The sequence below is a fragment of the Terrapene carolina genome, unplaced genomic scaffold (genome assembly GCF_002925995.2).
Source record: "Terrapene carolina triunguis isolate 2854851 unplaced genomic scaffold, T_m_triunguis-2.0 Scaffold189, whole genome shotgun sequence".
In the NCBI taxonomy this organism is placed as follows: domain Eukaryota; kingdom Metazoa; phylum Chordata; order Testudines; family Emydidae; genus Terrapene; species Terrapene triunguis.
The window spans coordinates 7,916,232-7,934,095 of record NW_020664540.1 but is presented as its reverse complement, the minus strand read 5'-3'; the positions used below and the strand labels follow the sequence as shown (position 1 = coordinate 7,934,095).

At 43.6% G+C, this 17,864-nt stretch overlaps 1 protein-coding gene across 1 annotated transcript in view; it reads left to right on the top strand.

Moving 5' to 3' along the window:
- Positions 1-17,864, top strand: part of PRKCH (protein kinase C eta) — a 162,591-nt gene that overhangs the window by 75,966 nt on the left and 68,761 nt on the right. The window contains exons 7-9 of the mRNA XM_024219844.3: positions 891-1,018; positions 4,240-4,383; positions 6,386-6,559. Of these exons, the coding sequence (XP_024075612.1) occupies positions 891-1,018; positions 4,240-4,383; positions 6,386-6,559 (446 nt within the window). The remainder of the gene's footprint in view (positions 1-890; positions 1,019-4,239; positions 4,384-6,385; positions 6,560-17,864) is intronic.

The window sequence follows — 17,864 nt, the reverse complement described above, 5'->3', positions numbered from 1 at the left end:
AGCCATTTAAGTAACAAATGCTCTATCTCCATTTGCCTTCACTTCCCCCAGCGTTCTGTGTGAGTTTAATTTTCTGTTGAATGATATGGATGTGAAACTAGATAGTTGTAAACTAGAGTTGGGCAAAAAATGTTGGACCTTTTTTGGCCAAAAAAATGCAGATTCAAATTGACCAAAACATTTTGCAATTTTATCTCAAATTAGGTGAATAGTTTTGGTTGAAATAAACCTTAAAAAAATAAAAATAATAAAATAATTCAGTTTCAACATTTTTGAAGCAAAACACTTGGATTTTTTAATTTGAAATGACTTCATTTAGAAATTTGCCTCCATTTATTAAAAAAAAATAATAAACATTTTTAAAAGTTCAAAAACTAAATGAAATATTTTGAACCCAAAACATTTTTTTTTCCAACTTTTTGGTCCATTGTTAATGTTGTTAAAATTTTCAGTTTGCACAGCAAACTAAAACATCAGTTATTCACCCAGCTTTTTTGGGTGTTGAAGTGTGTCACTAAGTTCCATGGCATCCTAGAGCTAATTTGTACCTGTGGACATAGCTTGACAGCACTGCATGTACCCCTTATACCCACCACGCTCATACATGTACACAAATGGACCTCTGACCATGTTGCATCATACTGGGTAATTTGGTGTACCGTCACCTGTTGTTCATAGCCTTGTTCTCTCATAGGAGCCCCAATCCTGCCTCCATTGCAAGTCCCTTTGGCAAAAGTCTCCTTGGCTTCAGTAGCGCAGGATCAGGGCAATGATGTAAATTTTCAGGAGTGAAATCCTTTAGTCCATGTTATTTTTCAGCAGTAACATTCTGAGCCTTTCTCTCAGCGTTGTTCCAATTGTTCATTTGATTTTATTTTTCATTCCCTCAGTGTGTAAAATGAATGTACATATTAGGTGCCAAGCCAATGTGGCACCCAACTGTGGGGTGAATGCAGCAGAACTGGCCAAAACCTTGGCATGCATGGGCCTACAGCCAGGAAATATTTCTCCAAATTCGGTGAGACTTTTCTCTTTTCTTTATCAGAGTTTACAGCCGTCTCATTTGTACAAGCACAAGAGAAGTTGGTTAGGGCTTTGGTTAGAATGAAGGGCATTGCGGGGTGCACTGGACCAATTGCCTTTCATTCTGTGACATTCAGCAAACACCTCATCTGGAAAATATGTTCAGTTTCCAAGCTTATATTGCAGAGGCTTCGATGTGTGTTTCTTCCTGTTAGATCAATGTAAAATGTGGCAAAATCCAGTGTTGCCTAGAGAATAGAGCACTACACAGGGACTCAGGAAACCTGGGTTCTATTCCCAGCTCTGCTACTGCTTTTCTGGCTGATCTTGGGCAAGTCGCTGCACCTCCCTCTGTCTCGATTTAGCCATCTGTAAAATGGACGTCATGGTGCTCACCTTTTTTGTACAGTGCTTTGACATCTATGGATGGGAAGTGCTATATAAGAACTAGATATTATTATTTATTGGAGTATATGGAAAGCAGCCCCTGTCCCTTCAGCTGAGAGGCCATATAATAGTGAGAACTTTCCAGGGGTATAATGCCCCAGTCCTGCAAACAGTACACACATGCCTAACTTTAAATACTTGATTAGTCCCATTGTGCGTAAGAGTTTGCAGAATTGGGGCCTAAGTGTGCACCTGTATATTCATGTATTTTAAACTATTCTGCAATCTATTTAGAGTGTTATAAAATTTAATATAACAAAGTGTTAAAATGTCTGTAAATATTTATGAAAAAAGGGTGGTAAGGGGAGGGGCAAATGAGGCAGTTTGCCCTGAGCCCTCCCCCCATTTGAGGGGGGCCTCCAAGCCCAAGGAACAATATGATTATTGGATGAAACACCTCTACTATGCACAACCCAAATATACTACATGAATTCCAAAGACGACAAAATGCAGAAAATGGAAAAAAGGCTTACAATACTGTGACGGACTCCATATAAAAGCAAGAGGTCCTGCTGCAGTACTTTCTGCGCAGCCTGTGTGTGAGACAGTCAGTCTTTGAATAGCGTGAGTCTTTATTTATTACTGAGCTCTATAAGGGCAAGTGCTGAAGGCACTCCAGCTTAAATAACACTCGTATGGAGTTTTATGAAGAAGGTGGGCTACAATTCTGCATGTAAGTCATTCATGTACTGGGAATAAGATTAAAGAGGGTCTGTATATTGGTAGAAATAAGCAAAGGTACAAAACCATTTCTTTGCCTGGCCAGTCTGTCAGTGGATATGTTCCATTCCAGTCCTGCCCAATGGAAGCTGCAAACATTTCGTGGCATAGTATGTAGCAAACCCGGTGCAGGAACTGAAGCAGTGAAACCACTAGAGAAGGGAAATTCTACAAGCTTTGGTGAAACTGAAGGAAGAATTTGACTTGCCCATGGACTTATGCAGCGAAGTGGAATGTTTGTCTAAATGGTTAAAATCTTTCAAATTTGTTTTACTGGCTACTTTCTGGTTTAAAACTCAACAAGCCATTGGCATCTTACGGAGTTTACTTCAAGACTCTGAGCCTACACTAGATGAAGAATCAAGGCTGACGAAATCACTCCTAAGGGAACTGGAGCGCCTTTGAGAATCTTGGCCTCTGATTCTTGACTAGTCAAAACTTGTAGCAGTGGACCTGGGCCTTGAACAAGATTTCAAGAAGAAAAGAAGCAGAAAGAGGAAAACACGCCATGGTGAAGAAAGGACCACCATGTACGACCATGAAAACCAAGAAACTGAGTTCAGGGTTGAAATTTTTTATGTTGCTGTAGACACGCTTATCCACACAAATACAAGAAGATCTGAACCCGCTTCAAAAATCAACAGCATGTTTTCATTTATTTGGAACCCAACTATAAATTATGCCAATTCCAATATCACAAAAGCTCGAGAACTATCAAAAGGCTACTTGACAGATTCAATAGAAGAGGAAATTCACCTTTTTAAGAACGAGATATTTGGAAAAGTGACTACAGTTAAATTAAACAAGATTTATGAAAAAGAACTGCAGAGTGTTTTCCCACAGACCTGTGTTGCTCTAAGGATTTTCATCTCCATAGTGACTTCAGTTTCCGAAGGAGAGCACTCAAACAAGTCAGCCCTGATTTAGAAACTGCCTCTGATCCATCATGAGCCAAGTACGCGTACATTGGCCTTAGTGATGCTAACAGTGTGTGATCTTGCAAAGAGCCCAAATTATGATAGCATCAGAAATGTGTTTACGTCAAGAAGAGCAAGAAAGCAAACATGATGTGACTTGTCTTTTGTGATAATAAATCAGCTTTAAAGTTTTTCAGTAATATTCTACTTAAACTATTTCACCTCCATGGTAATTTTTTTTGGAAGATCTGGTAGGGCCTTGGTAACATATCAACTTACAATGGGTTGTTTCAATTTTATGATTACTAATATTTCTCAAAAAAATACATAAAAAGGTAAAATAATAAATTAAAAAAATAAAATGTGACAAAATAAATAATCAGACATGACAAATTTCAATATATAGCTAGAGGAAGTTAACGCATGTATATTGGCATAAGTCATAAAACCAACTTTGTCTTCATGTAGAACCTAGGTAAGAAAGAAAGCGAGAACAGGCAGAAGAAAGAGATGTAGAGGAAAAGACAGACAAATAATATGCTGATTCTCCAGCTACAGAGGACCTGATCCAAAGCCCGCTGAATTCAAGGGAAAAATTCCCAAGTCAGATCCTCAGATTATGTAAATCTGCATAGCCTATCAATGGGACAAATAGAGGATCTTGCCCCTATTGATTTCAGTGGGCTTTGGATCAAGCTTATAGCAAAATAGGCCTACAGGGATTTTCAAACCTCTCATCAGCATCCTTCAGTCTGTAGCACAAACTGTAATAGAGTTAACCATTTATTCCCTGATTACAGAGCTCCTGAAGCACCCATTGATTTCAGTGGGGGCAGCCTGTGCTCTGAACAAGCAGGCACTACTAGTATGTCCTCTGTATAATCTGCACAACATATAGATACAACCTATCACTCAGCTCTCCCATTTCCAAAGTAGGGCGGTCAGGCTTGCCCGTTAGGTTTAGCAAAGTGACTTTACAAGGTAAAACACAGAGCAAGAACCAGTTCTTATGTTTCTTTGTGACCATGGATGATGGTGGGTGGTTGCGCATGACGCCTGAGGTGATATTATGCCTGCGGCGTATCGTGTTGAGATACAATTTTTAGGCAAACTCGGTTATTTTCCTCCACAGAAATTACTTTCAAGGTCCACGCTGAGGCGCCAGGGAAAAGAAAGTCCAAACGACGGCAACAGTGTGAGTGGAAGTTCAGCAAGCAGATTCGGGATCAAAGACTTAACCTTCATCCGAGTATTGGGAAAGGGCAGTTTTGGGAAGGTGAGTTTTATTCCTGGCTCTTCGTGAAATAGTAGTGTTGTTGTTTGTTATTTTAATGGCTCCCAAGTACATGAGGTGCTTCCTAAAACAAATAAAATGTAAGATCCCTGTCAGGAGAAACAAGACTGGAAATCAGTGGGGGCTGCACGGGAGCTCAGCATGTGTGAATATCAGGGTGATTATACATATAGTATGCAGAAAGACTATGAGACGGGTTCGGTCACAGAGACCCCCATGGGACTGTCACCTGAAATGCTGAATTTACCTCTGAGCCCGTTTTCCCTGCCAGCTTGAGACTGCAGAACCCTGTCTTGTTGAGCCAGACACGCTAGTCTGCTGCAACCCAGACACAGGGTCTGATCCACGCCCCCAAAGCTGCAGACTTTAACCAAAAACTGCTCAGCAGGTTACCTAGCTCCAGCACTCAGACACCCAGTTCCCAATGGGATCCAAACCCCAAATAAATCTGTTTTACTCTGTATAAAGCTTATACAGGGTAAACTCATAAATCTGCCCTCCATAACACTGATAGAGATATATGCACAGCTGTTTGCTCCCCCAGGTATTAATCACTTACTCTGGGAATATTAATAAACAAAAGTGGTCTTATTAAGTGGTTTCAAGTAATAACAGACAGAACAAAGTAAGTCACCAAGCAAAATAAAACAAAACACGCAAGTCTAAGCCTAATACATTAAGAAACTGATTACTGGTAAGTCTCACCCTCAGAGATGTTCCAATAAGCTTCTTTCACAGACTAGACTCCTTCCTAGTTTGGGCCCAATCCTTTCCCCTGATACAGTCCTTGTTAGTTCCAGCAGGCATCTTAGGTGAAAAGCAGGGGCTTTCTCATGACTGGGGCCCCCTATGTCCTGCTCCACCCCCTTTTATAGCTTTGGCACAAGGCAGGAATCCTTTGTCTCTCTGGGTCCCCACCCCTCCTTCTAAATGGAAAAGTACCAGATTTAAGATGGATTCCAGTGGTTTGAGCATTGGCCTGCTAAACCCAGGGTTGTGAGCTCAATCCTTGAGGGGGCCACTTAGGGATCTGGGGCAAAATCAGTACTTGGTCCTGCTAATGAAGGCAGGGGGCTGGACTCAATGACCTTTCGCGGTCCCTTCCAGTTCTATGAGATAGATCATAAGCTTTGTAATGGTACCTTACACGAGATCTTTTGCATAAAGCATATTCCAGTTACATCATATTTACACTTATAAGCATATTTGCATAAAACATTATGGAGTGCAACGTCACAGACCAGCTATAGAAGGGAGGAGAGGAGAGGAGGGGAATGTAAAACCAACCACAAATTGAAACGCTGGCTACAACAAAAAGGGAAAACGGCCACAACCAAAAGAATAATTTCCGCATGCAAGGGAGCATAACAGAAATGGCAAGTATGCTGCAGCATTAATGCTCATCTTGTTCAGCACTTCCTTGGGAAGATGAACTTCTCTTTTAAAGGATGCAAGGTAATAGTGTAGGAGCTCAATGCGGTTCAGAGCTCACTGTCCATCTACCAGCAAAACATGTGTCTAGTTTTTGCCTCAAAGCCAATGTGCAAATGGTGCAGTCAAAATTGGTGAATGGGCCAAACTCTGATTGTGCAGGAAGGTGGGATAGAAGGCACGGCTTGGTGTGTGTTATGGTAGAGGATTCCTGCTGGCACTGGGAAGGATGCCACTGACCAGGTCTTGGAGAGATTTGCTGCTCCTTATAGCACTGAGCAACCTGTATGCCCACTTCTGCTGGATAGGGCCTGCTCTCGTGGCAGCACGCATGCCAGCTAGCTTTGTCACTAGATGGCCACACTGGTGGCCACACCCATGTCCGCTGACAATGACCTCCTTAGTGGCTGGACTTCACGACTGTGTGCCGTGAAGATATGCTGCCTTCCGTCTCCTGCCAGGTGGTGTGAGAGGCCCCTGCGTCCTCCTGCCATACTTGTATGGGAGAGAGCAGGGTTTAGCCCATACAGTTCATTCTCTTGCTTTGCTTTAGGTGATGCTTGCCAAAATAAAAGAGACCGACCAGCTGTATGCCGTGAAGGTGCTGAAGAAGGATGTTATTCTCCAGGATGACGATGTGGAATGCACCATGACAGAGAAGCGCATCCTGTCCCTGGCCAGGAGCCACCCATTCCTCACCCAGCTTTTCTACTGCTTTCAGACTCCTGTGAGTATGGCGCAGCTTCCACATTGCTCCCCGTGCGCTGGGTAGCATGGAACCTTCCTGAGTGTTTGTCCTCCCCTGCTATAAGCAGAGCTGAGTGGATAGCAAAGCATCTGCGGACAGTTCCCTCACAACCTGCCGTAGTCGCAGTTTCTCCATGCCACTGATGGGGTTGAGGGCAGGGCAAAGGTTCCACCTCTAGCATCAACATCCCCGTTTGCCTGGCAAAATCCTGCCTCGTTCCGAGCTGCTTAACAAAATTGCAATGATGGGGAAGACCTGCTGTGCCGTCCTTCCTGGCAACAGAGCATGTGTCAGTGCCAACCCCCAGACATACTCTGAGCCTCCCTTCTCCACACAATCCTCTGAACTGGTCAGTGAGGGATCTCAGACCTAGAGATCCTGGTTAGAGAATTGAATGACACTGCACTGTCCCCACTACAGCACAACTCTGCAACCTCAAAGAATTAGATTTTGGATTGAGGGAAAACCTGTTGGCTCTTGTCCATCTTCCTAGCTAGTGCGGGGTCTGATCAAAAGCTCACTGAAGTCAATGGAAAGAGTCCCATTGACTTGTGGACGTTGGGCTAGCCCCATGTAGTATAGCCATCTCTCAGCATGTGGACATACGTTGGATGAGCTAAACCATCCTTCCTATGGAGATCCAAGTACCTTAGGTACTGAAGCTCTTTCAAACTGCTACAATTCATTTCTAGCTATTACTAGTCTGTCTTCTACTGACATCTCATAGAGCCTGCCTTTTCCCTCAGAGGGCCATAGAAGCAATTATCCTTTAATCACACGTACTTCCCTGCTGCTTGGTGAATCCCTAACAGGGAAGGAGTGCGCTCTGGCAGCAACCTGACTGATGGTATTTGTGTTCATTTGAGTGGTGCAACAGCCAGCTGGAGAGCTCAGGCACCATGCCTGCTTGGGGTGGAGCCCTGGGAAGCTACTCCCACGTAATGGAGGAGAGATTTTTGTTAGTTTATGTATTTCAAAGCAACCTATCCTGAATGGAAACAGGGTTTATATATCAGCCCTGTCACAAGTATAGAGGGGCTTGGATGAATCTCCCTTTGGTTTTCATAGCACAAAGGTGCAAGGATCCAGGTTAATAACCTCACTAATGGATTGCATAGAAATATGATTGGAAAGGTCTGGTAATGTTAGATATTACCAGAGTTCAGATCTACTTTGTCAGGACTTTCTGCCAGTAACAGCTACTCTACTTTGCTGTGACTTTATTTAATTAAAGTGTTTCCCGGGAGAATCCCCCGAATTGAGAGAGATTGGTTTGTTATCAGGATTGTCCTGATAGCAGTGGTAAACATCCGTGCACCTAAAATAAATTAAAACAAAATAACAGAGATGCTAAAAAATTAATAGATTTCAAATTAACATAGTTAATTTTGATTTGTAGTGCTTGGGCCAAATTCTGTCCTCAGCCACGCCAGCTGTAACCCACAATAACAGGATTTATGTTAGTTTCTTAGAGCACGATTGGGTCCTTTTACTACAACAGAGAGACATGTATTGACTGGGGTGAAATTCACTCCGGTGCAGACAACATTTAAATGATCAAAACAGGGCTTAGTGGGGCTAAAGTGATGTATAGTCTTTATGTTCACTCTCTGCACAGGGGCGAATTTCCTCCTGTATTCATTTCTGTTCTTTCCATGAAGTTACATTAATAAAGCTTAATTGCTTTAAGTTTTTAAAATGACATTGTCATTCATTATTCATATAAATTTTCAAAACTTGGGCCGTACATTACAATTGATAAGGTGCCAGGCCTCTCATTAGAAATCTTAAAATAACTACCCATTTTGAGGGCTTATCCTATTTTAAAGGAAATGAAGAGCCTGATCCTGGGAAGTGCTGACCTCTCACATCTCCTCTGGGGTGCCCATTTTACATTTCCCTGCAGGGCTATTTAATATCTGGAATAAACATAGGATCCGACCCCAGTGAGAGGTGGGGATGCTCAACAGCTCCCTTTCAAAGATCCAAAGCAAGTTTTTTTTAAATCCATTCCTCATCACAGAGTTGCATCGTTTGAAAATTACAGCGATGAGCATCAGAAACATAAATTGTAGCATAAACGTACGTGAGGCTGTGCCAGCAGTAGTGCTTTCTGGGGTGATGGAGACTTTACTGTAGAAAAGTGTCTGAAGTACCCTGAAGCTTTGAGGGTGGATGGGCAAGAGAAGCGTTGGGGATGTTGATGGACGCAGATCCCATTTGATCATCTAGACCCCTATATAATATTTGGGTGCAGTGAAACAAACTGTACTGCCCCAAGTTAGGAGCAAAGCATAGACAACTGCTTTGCTGCCGATTAGACAGGCAGTTCATTTCTTGATAAGAACCCCTGCGTCTACTGTAGATAATTTTCTGTCTTTCTGGTCTGTTTCAGTACAGCGCCTAGCACAGTGGGGTCATGATCCATGACTAGGGAGCCCAGGCATGACCGCAATACAAATAATAAATAATAGCAATAATCCTGAACAGGCCCAACTCTGTTATCAATCTTAGAGTCGACTGACCCCAAGGCAATCTACTTGCTGTTTTAAAAAGGAAATGTTTTTACCACTAGGTGGCAGGAGCTGCCAGTGTACCTTTAGCCACAATGGGTCACATGTTTTTGAAGTCTAAAGAAGAAATGTTAGTAACACAACAGACTGGCTGAGGACACCCATCCATGCTGCTCCTTGCTTACACAGTATCTTGTAACTCCCACAAACTGATGGGGAGGATGAAGGACTTTTTTTTTTTTTTTTACTTTATTCCCTAAATTCCTTTCATCCTGGAAAATAAAATGCCTTTAATCGGATGATTTTTAACCATGTTGAAACTGGGCCTGAGTGGATGGATGTCTGCTCTTTGAAGTCTACTCTTCCAACTGGTATTTTTAATGCTGTGCACAGTTTTTATAATCACACATCTTTACATGAGGGGTGATTTCTGCTTAGCCTAATGCAGTTATCTCTTTCTATACGGTTTTTGAGCCATCCTATCGAATGGCATACAGGATTATACCCCTGTAATGGTATCCTGTACAGTATGCTAACTGGTCCTATAGCCGATCTGGGCTTCTCTTAGGGAACCATATGTATTAGTTCCTTAGTGTCAATGATCACTAAAGAATATTCTTATTTCTGTATTTATTTCCATGATGTCCACATCACCAAATACCACAGTGATGAGCACAGTATAAATACCTTCCTAGCCTGAATGAGAGAGATTATAAGGATTTAGACAGGAATTTAGAACAACGGAGTATGTTTTCCCTGGAATGTATTAATCACATATGTTTGCACTATACACAACCCATTTTCTCGGGGGCTGAGGAACCGTTATTTCTGTGAGGATGATTGATTTTAAATTCTTTGTCCCAACACCCGTGAAAGTGACTGGAGTGATCAGTTTCCCATGCAAATGGTGTCAAATGGCACCCAAGTTAATGCCTCTAGGTTTTGCTCCTACTGCCCTCATCCCTTTCTCCTAGCGAGCACAGGATACTTTCAGAGTACTCTCTCGTCCTGGGATGCTATTTCAGGCACTTTCCTTGTTAGCAGGACAGCAAATCCGGTCATCCTGTGGCTTTATTTTCCATGTCCTTATGCTGCCAATTGCTGAAGCAAGGAGCCTTGAATGTGTCATTCAAAAAACAGTGAGACCCGAGTTCTTGGCATTGGGACATGCTTTTCTGTAATGAACACCTTCTCAAATGATAGCCGACAAACAGAGATACTCTTGAAGTCAAGAGAATCCAGGAATTCCAGGAGTGCTAATCGCTGAATAGTACCATTTTGCAAAGCCAGGAGGCTTTGTAAAGTGTACACACATCTGTCCCTTTAAAAGATGCTAGCTGACGTCATGCCACTAAAATGACTGAACAGACTGGGAAAGTTACTCATTTGCGTCTAATGCCTCCCATGGTATTCAGCTTGTTTTGTCTAGAATGAACATGACCATTATGTCACAAATCTCCCACACGTTTAACAGATGGGCCTGTCCTCAGCTGCTGTGACTTTTAAAAATTTAATATAGGAAGAGATCAGGCTAAACTTGAGCCTGTGCATATGTTACATAAGGGATCGAGCTGTGATTACTTTTTAAGGGGACACCTTCAGTTTTGTTTTCTCCAGGATTACATAACATATGGGGCAAACACTGAGGCTGTCTTTGTAATCTAGCAGCTACCCGGAAATCAGAGGTTGCACACACTACAGCAGTGACAATCACTGGGGCAGAGCCCTGAGTAGCAGAGATGAGGAACTCCAGAATGCCACAGTTAGCTCTCCCTCAGCCAGAGGAAAAAACATCACGACACAAGCCATGGAGGGTGCTAGTGGGAAAGTAAATCAGAAAGAGAGGGGGAAAGTTGGAGGTTCTGCCTGAAATGGGTTCATAGGAGCCCCTTTAGGGTTTTAGGGCTAAAGCTACAGCTATCGTGATGACTTTGATCCACTCCTGGTGTTGTAAACATCCATCCTTTTCTCTCTAGTGTTGTGAAATAATTGGTAGATTTGAGTAATTTACAGATACCTAAAGTGCAGATGTACTTGTTGGAGCCTTTCTTCTTGCTGACTGGATCTTTTTTTTCTCCTCTGTGGCAGCAGCGGGCAATGAGTCTGCTACCCAAGAGGCAGCTATGTTAGAAGACTGCCAGGTGTGGGTGTTCACTGGGCAGGACAGATGAGGGGAGGGGAAAGGAAAATAGGTAGAAGAGCATTTGCCTTCTGTGGCATGGCCCGAAAATGGTCAGTGATCACGGCTTTAGCATGTGACAGAGGCTGATTACCTGGGTGGAGCAGGGTAATCAGAAATGTGTAAGGGGGTGGAGGGTGAGCAGACAGCATGGGTGGAGGGAGGGAGGTGCAGGGGCTGGAGGCTTAGAAAGTCTCCTAGCTCACATCTGCCTAAAATGGCTGTGGTAATGGGGCACTTGTAACAGAAGCTATCATGGCACTATAGCACAAATAATAATACATTGTAAATACAGATACTTACATGTTGAAATTCCATCCAGAGGATCTGCCTCTTGGACCCCAGCCTGAGTTTCTGGCTGGGACTTGGGCTCCGTTGTTGCAGGGCAGGAATTGGGTTGGCTTTCTACCTGGCTAGCATCAGAGCCTGGCTCTCAGGGGACAACTCCACTGGCCTCTTCATGCTCATTCTCCAATGAGTGTTGCTGGTTGTCCTTGGGAGGGATGGAGAAGAGTGGTCAGAAGGTTCCACAACCTTTCTGGGTTGGGTGGTGGTGTATTTATGCAAAATCCTGTCCAGTTCCTCAGAAAATGGGTAGGTTACAAGTCCTTTGCCAAATTATTTCTGGTCATCCTTGGTTTTAATATAGGTCATATTGAGCTCCTTGTTCTTTATCTGGCTCTGCTCGACAGCAACATTGTGTCTAACTCAATTTGCAGCAAATGTAGTCCATTTTGGAAGAGGACTCCAGAATTTGTGATAAATGCAGAGTTTGTGTGCTGTGATGGATTGCATTGTGTGTATGCAAGCATTTTCGAACTGGATTAATTTGACTTAATCCGGTTTAAACCCCATGTGTAGACAAGCCCTCTGCCACAACATTTGGTTTTGGCTGGGAGTAATGTTTCTAGCACAGCATGTTCCAAGAGGCTCAGTAATGCTTGGCATTCCTTGGACATAAGTAGAGGCCAGAAAGGGAAGCATCGTTAGGGGCCTGCTACAAAGCCCTTTGAAGTCAGACTGTAGCTGAGGTACTCAAGGGTAGGATGGGTAGGTTACTGCCTTCCTTCCAGGTGTGGAATAGTATCTTCTGAGGCCATCAAAAAAGTACTAGATAAATAAATGGAGGATAGGTCCATCAATGGCTATTAGCCAGGATGGGCAGGGATGGTGTCCCTAGCCTCTGTTTGCCAGAAGCTGGGAACGGGTGACAGGGGATGGATCACTTGATGATTACCTGTTCTGTTCATTCCCTCTGGAACTCCTGGCATTGGCCACTGTCGGAAGACAGGATACTGGGCTAGATGGACCTTTGGCCTGACCCAGTATGGCTGTTCTTACGTTTTTATGTTAATCACCAACACTAGAGTGTAGATTAATTTACAGGATACTCCATGAGTGCAATTCCTGTCGGCAGAGCGAATTGCCTCCAATCCATGGACTATTACAGGAAAAATCAATCTGATCCTGCATGTCTTGATATAAATTGGTGACATGTAAAATATGACCCTCTCCATACAGAAATTAATATGATGTTAGCTGCATCCATGCTTTAAATACCACTGCTATTAGCTGGGTTGACTTTCCTGACCTGTGTGGACAGGGAATTTTAAGCCATTCTATAGGCCTCCATCTACAATGGTTTATTACATGTTTGAGCATTTAGTCAAATACAAGCTATTATGTTTCATCCAGGGGTAACTGGATGATGTTTGGTCTGTATCATGCAGGAGGTCAGACTAGATCAGGGGTTCTCAAACTTCATTGCACTGCAACCCCCTTCTGACAACAAAAATTACTACACAATCCCAGGAGGGTGGAGTGAAGCCTGAGCCCACCTGACCCCCCTCCCCCACCCCGCTTCAGGTGGAGGGGGCCAAAACCAAACCCCAAGCCCCCACTGCCCCTTTGGGGGGGGGGGGAATCAAAGCCGAAGCCCTGTCACCTGAGCCCTCGGGCTTCGGCCCCAGGCCCCAACAAGCCTAAGCCTGCCCTGGCAACCCCATTCAAACGGGGTCACGGCCCACTTTGAGATCTCGACCCGCAGTTCGAAAACCACTGGACTACATGATCGAATGGTCACTTCTGCCCTTGAAATCTGTGAATCTGTGGCGTAGAAGGGATTGAAACTGAACCCATTTACTAACAGCCTGTGTGGCTGGGGGCCAGCTGGTGAAATTAGTGCTATTGTAACTTGGCCAAGAACCAGCCAGCTGAGACTCAGCCTCGCTGAGGCAGGGGTAATGCTTTTTTGGCTGAGGGGGCAACCTGCGCTGCCTTCTAGGTGATGTTTAAGATGCCGGCAGAGACCTGACCAATCAAGCCCTAAGGCCAACACTTTCAAAATGACTGTTGGGTGTCTTCATTTTTGGATCCCCCACTGGAAAGATCTCGAGCCTAGTTTCCAGAGGTGTTGAGCGCCCACAACTCCATCTGAAGCCAGTGGGAGCTGCAGGCACTCCACATCTCTGAAAATTGGTCCAGAGTTGTCTCAAGTTACATGCCCACAAACTGAGGCACCCAAATCCAGTGGCTGCAAGCAGTGTGGTCTCAGTTATCCTTGGAGAGCCCTCTCTCCTTGTGCGATCCTATGGCAGCTGCAGTAGCTGAGATGCATACACTCACAGGTCCCTGGCTTGAATGGGAGCGGTTGGTGGCTGGACATATTCAGTCAAGTGTCCTTGATTCTTAAATTTATTCCCCTTCTAGAGCCAAAAGGACCTGACTCTTTGACCTGCCAGACATGCTGCCAGAGCTACATAACTTCCCACACTCCTCACAAGGGGACATATGTAGCAGGGGAAGAATATTTTGTTTACAGTGGGTGGAAGTATTTACTTTATGGATAAGGACTCAGAGGATTTTTTTTATGTGCTTTTATTGTTTAACTCCATGTTTAGACCCCTAGATTTTGGGATTTGTCTTTTTAATGAAATAGAAATGAATAAATAAGCAGCAATAAAAATCATCCCTTTGTGTGCATTCTGGGTAGAATTTTGTGATCGTGTGATGAGTTCACCATGGAACCTTCGTGTCATTTAAGATGTACTTGGACTGATGGGAGTGGGAGGAGTAACATATAGTTTGCAGGAGGTATGTGTCACAGGGTGAGCGGCCCTTGAAGAGGAGTTGGGCCCAACCTCACCTGTGACTGATCAGCTGCCTCCTAGCTGAGATTGATCAAGTGATTATAAAAGCCAGCAAGTGGTTCCATTGAAAAGGAATGCTGCAGGAGGAGGGTGGGTTCCTGTTGCTGGCCCCAGGAGCAGGGGGAGGGAGAAGCAGGGGAAAAGTCTTTTCAGCCTGCTTTGGTCAAGAGAATAGCTTTGGTTAACTTTTGTATTGAAGAATAAAACAGTGCCCCAAAGGAAAGGCCTAAACAGACTTTTGGGCATGGTGTTAGCCCTTCCTGGGCTAGGGCGACCAGCCAGGAGCCCTCTGGTACCTCAAAGGGTGCAGTGTTCCGGAGAGATGAATGAGATTGACTTGAAACTTCATAAAATTGCTGCAGCAGACAAGGTTTCCACTACACGGAAGGGGTTAAGAAAATACACAGACATTGTGATTTTGCTGGGTGCGTTCTCATGCACTGGCGAAGTGTTGACTGATTCTCAGAGGTGCTCCCATTGACTTTAACTGGAGTTATTGATGCTCAGCACTTCTGAAAAATCAGGCTTAGTGTTACTTTTGCGCGCACACACACACACACACACATACATACACACACACACACACCCCTTTACTCACAGAGACGCTGGAGAAATGTTATAGGAAGCTGGAAAGAACCAGTTTAATTGTCTGTGCCTCAAGGGAGCTTCCTTACGTAACGTTCAATTGTTTAAGGAGTGCAGTGAATGGAAGTTGGTCTTGTGCCTGCTATCAGCCGTGTAAAATAACAAATGATGACTCAACATTTCCTGGAGCTGGAACTGTGACATCAGTAATTTATTGTTGTAAGAGCAGGCCCAGAGTGAGAAACTGATGTGTGTTTCTCAGAAATGTACTCACTAAATATAAGCCAGGCAAACCCCTAGATTAAATTCTTCTAATGGCAGGAAGTCTGTGCCCTCTCAAGGGACAGCCACTATGCATGATTTTGCTTGCTTTGGAGAAATAAATGCAACATTACTCTGTCATTTCTGAAATGTGTTGGTTTTTCATTATGCCTTCATTAGCTGAATAAAGATAACAAAAACAAAACAAAACAAAATCCCAGCAGTTCACTGCCTTTAGGTTTACAGCAGCTCCTTTCTGTTTGTGCTGTACCAATACCCCGAAGGCTATATAATACTATTTGTGGCATGCTGCAATTTGATTTCTCCTAGGCATAAATTGTTGCTGATAGCAGCATGGATTTATGGACTGATTGAAGGCTTAAGCAAGCAAATAAAATGTCCAGTGAAATTGCAACAAAATCAGTTTGCAATTAACTGTTAATTGCTGAATTTTCGTAGTCCTTGTCCGTGCCCACAAGATTTCCAAATGGCTAGCTAAACTGTGTGCCACTGGCTGTCATCAATTTGACTGTATTTAAGAGCCATAGCTAATGTATAGGAACAATTCCTATGACAAAGTTTGGAGTGGATGTAGTGGCTTATCTCCATTAATTATTCTGACTCGAAAGCAAAGGCCTTGAAGGTCAGTATAGCTCCATTGCAATCAGTTGGGAATCTGACGCAAAAATTAAATCTACTTCAGAACACTTTTCAAAGATTGTATTAGTGACTTCTCTCTCCATTTTCCCCCCTCCACTGCTGCTGCTAATCCCTTCTTACTCTGGACTACTGCCGAGTACTATCCATTCTATCAGTTTATCCTCTGTAATTGTGTAAACCTCTTAGTTTAGAATGCCAGAGCTCATTAGGATTCAGGGCTGGTTTAGCGGTTGTGGTGGGGGAGAGGATCAGTCACATTATTGACTCAAATAACATATTCAGGGGAAAAAATTGTGAAATTTGTCAAATCATTTGGCCTGTTCCTGTTCCATGCTCTAGTGCATCTGGACTCTGTTGTAGTTAGAGCACTGCAATGCTGGTGAAGTTTGACCTGTGTTTTTTATCAGCATGGTATTTAGAAAACAGTTGTTGATTTCCAAGCTTCCAGCCAAGACTTAAAGTGAGTAGGGTTGTGTGAGGTTGCAGAGCCATGCAAAAAAAAAAAAAAAATTATCAGGAGTTTTGAGGAGCCCTGAGGCAAACCGACTGCCCTTGAGGTGGCATTATAATAATACTTTTACCAGCTGTCCAACCCATACACTTATTTACTACTTATTTATTTATGAACTAATAAAATTCCATTAGAGAAGAAGACCTGACCCACTGCATGGAGGCAGCTTTTATGCATTGGTTTCCACTGTGCAAAGAGTAAATTGCTGAGTATTGTTGTAAAGCACTTTCAACGAGAGAACAGAGAGTGAAAATGTCCCCTGCTCTCTAGTGGAGTCTTTTGACTTTGATGGGTTTCAGATTGGGCCCTAAATCTGCCTGCCAATGAATCACATGCGCCAGCCATATATGTGGAGATTAAATGCTTACACAGTGTGGAATTCCACATTCAAGTGGAATCTCTGAACATGCTGGATAACCATATACCGGTTTTCAGTCTCCTCCAAATGCTCCCTTATATGGACACTACAAACTTTAAAGTCTTTGGACAAAAAGAATAAAATTACTTGTAGTTAAATTTTGTTAAACGAGTAATTAAGGATCTGATCCTGCGAAGGCATCCACATGAGTCAGTAGGTATAAGGATTTGCCTGCATGGATCTGTTTGCAGGACTGAGGCCTATGTCAACTTCAGGGTGAGATTCTATGCTCTGCAGCCTAAAGGGAGAGGGGTCTAATATGGCTTTAAGCCACCTTTGCACCCTTTCAATCTTGGGCTGCTCTGAGGGCAGGAGAGGCCCCAGTGTAATTTATACCGATCTGGAGGCCTATCTAAGTAGGGCAGCCTCCTTGGGGCAGCTCTGTGGGCCCTATCATGTCTCAGAATCTCTACAGCACGCTCTGAGCATCCCTGCTCTGACACGCTCCTGGTACGTCCCCTGCACAAGGGATTGTGAGGGCGCTTTCCCCCGAGCCTGCCTTACTGCTCTCTTAGTCCATTCCTGCATCAGGGGAATTGTCTTCTGTCCTGAACTGGGATTTTTAGGGCCCATTTATGCCACTCCAGGCCTTTGACTCAACATAAAGGGGTCCGAGCAGAGGTGAGGATTTCATGCCAGAAGTCTTTAGCATTGAGCTGCAGACCAGATAGACTGCTTAAGGCAAGTCTCTGGAATGATGCTGATCTCACACAGCTTGTAACCATTTTGTGTGTGGACACTAACTGTGTTACAGCTGTGTTATGTTATAGCTAGAGTCGGTCAGGAATTCTCCAACATTTTTTTGACGGAAAATGTCTGTTTTGCAAAACTGAAATTGTCTGTGGAAAAATTACAATTCTATTGGAATAATTGGGGAAAATTGAAATCAGATCTCCTCAGCTGGAAGGAATCTTGTCAATTTCATTTTCTGCCTGAAAGTTATGTCCTGTTTGGGGATGATTTCCGCCCCCCACCCCAAGAACATGAAATTTTTCACAAGAAGGGATC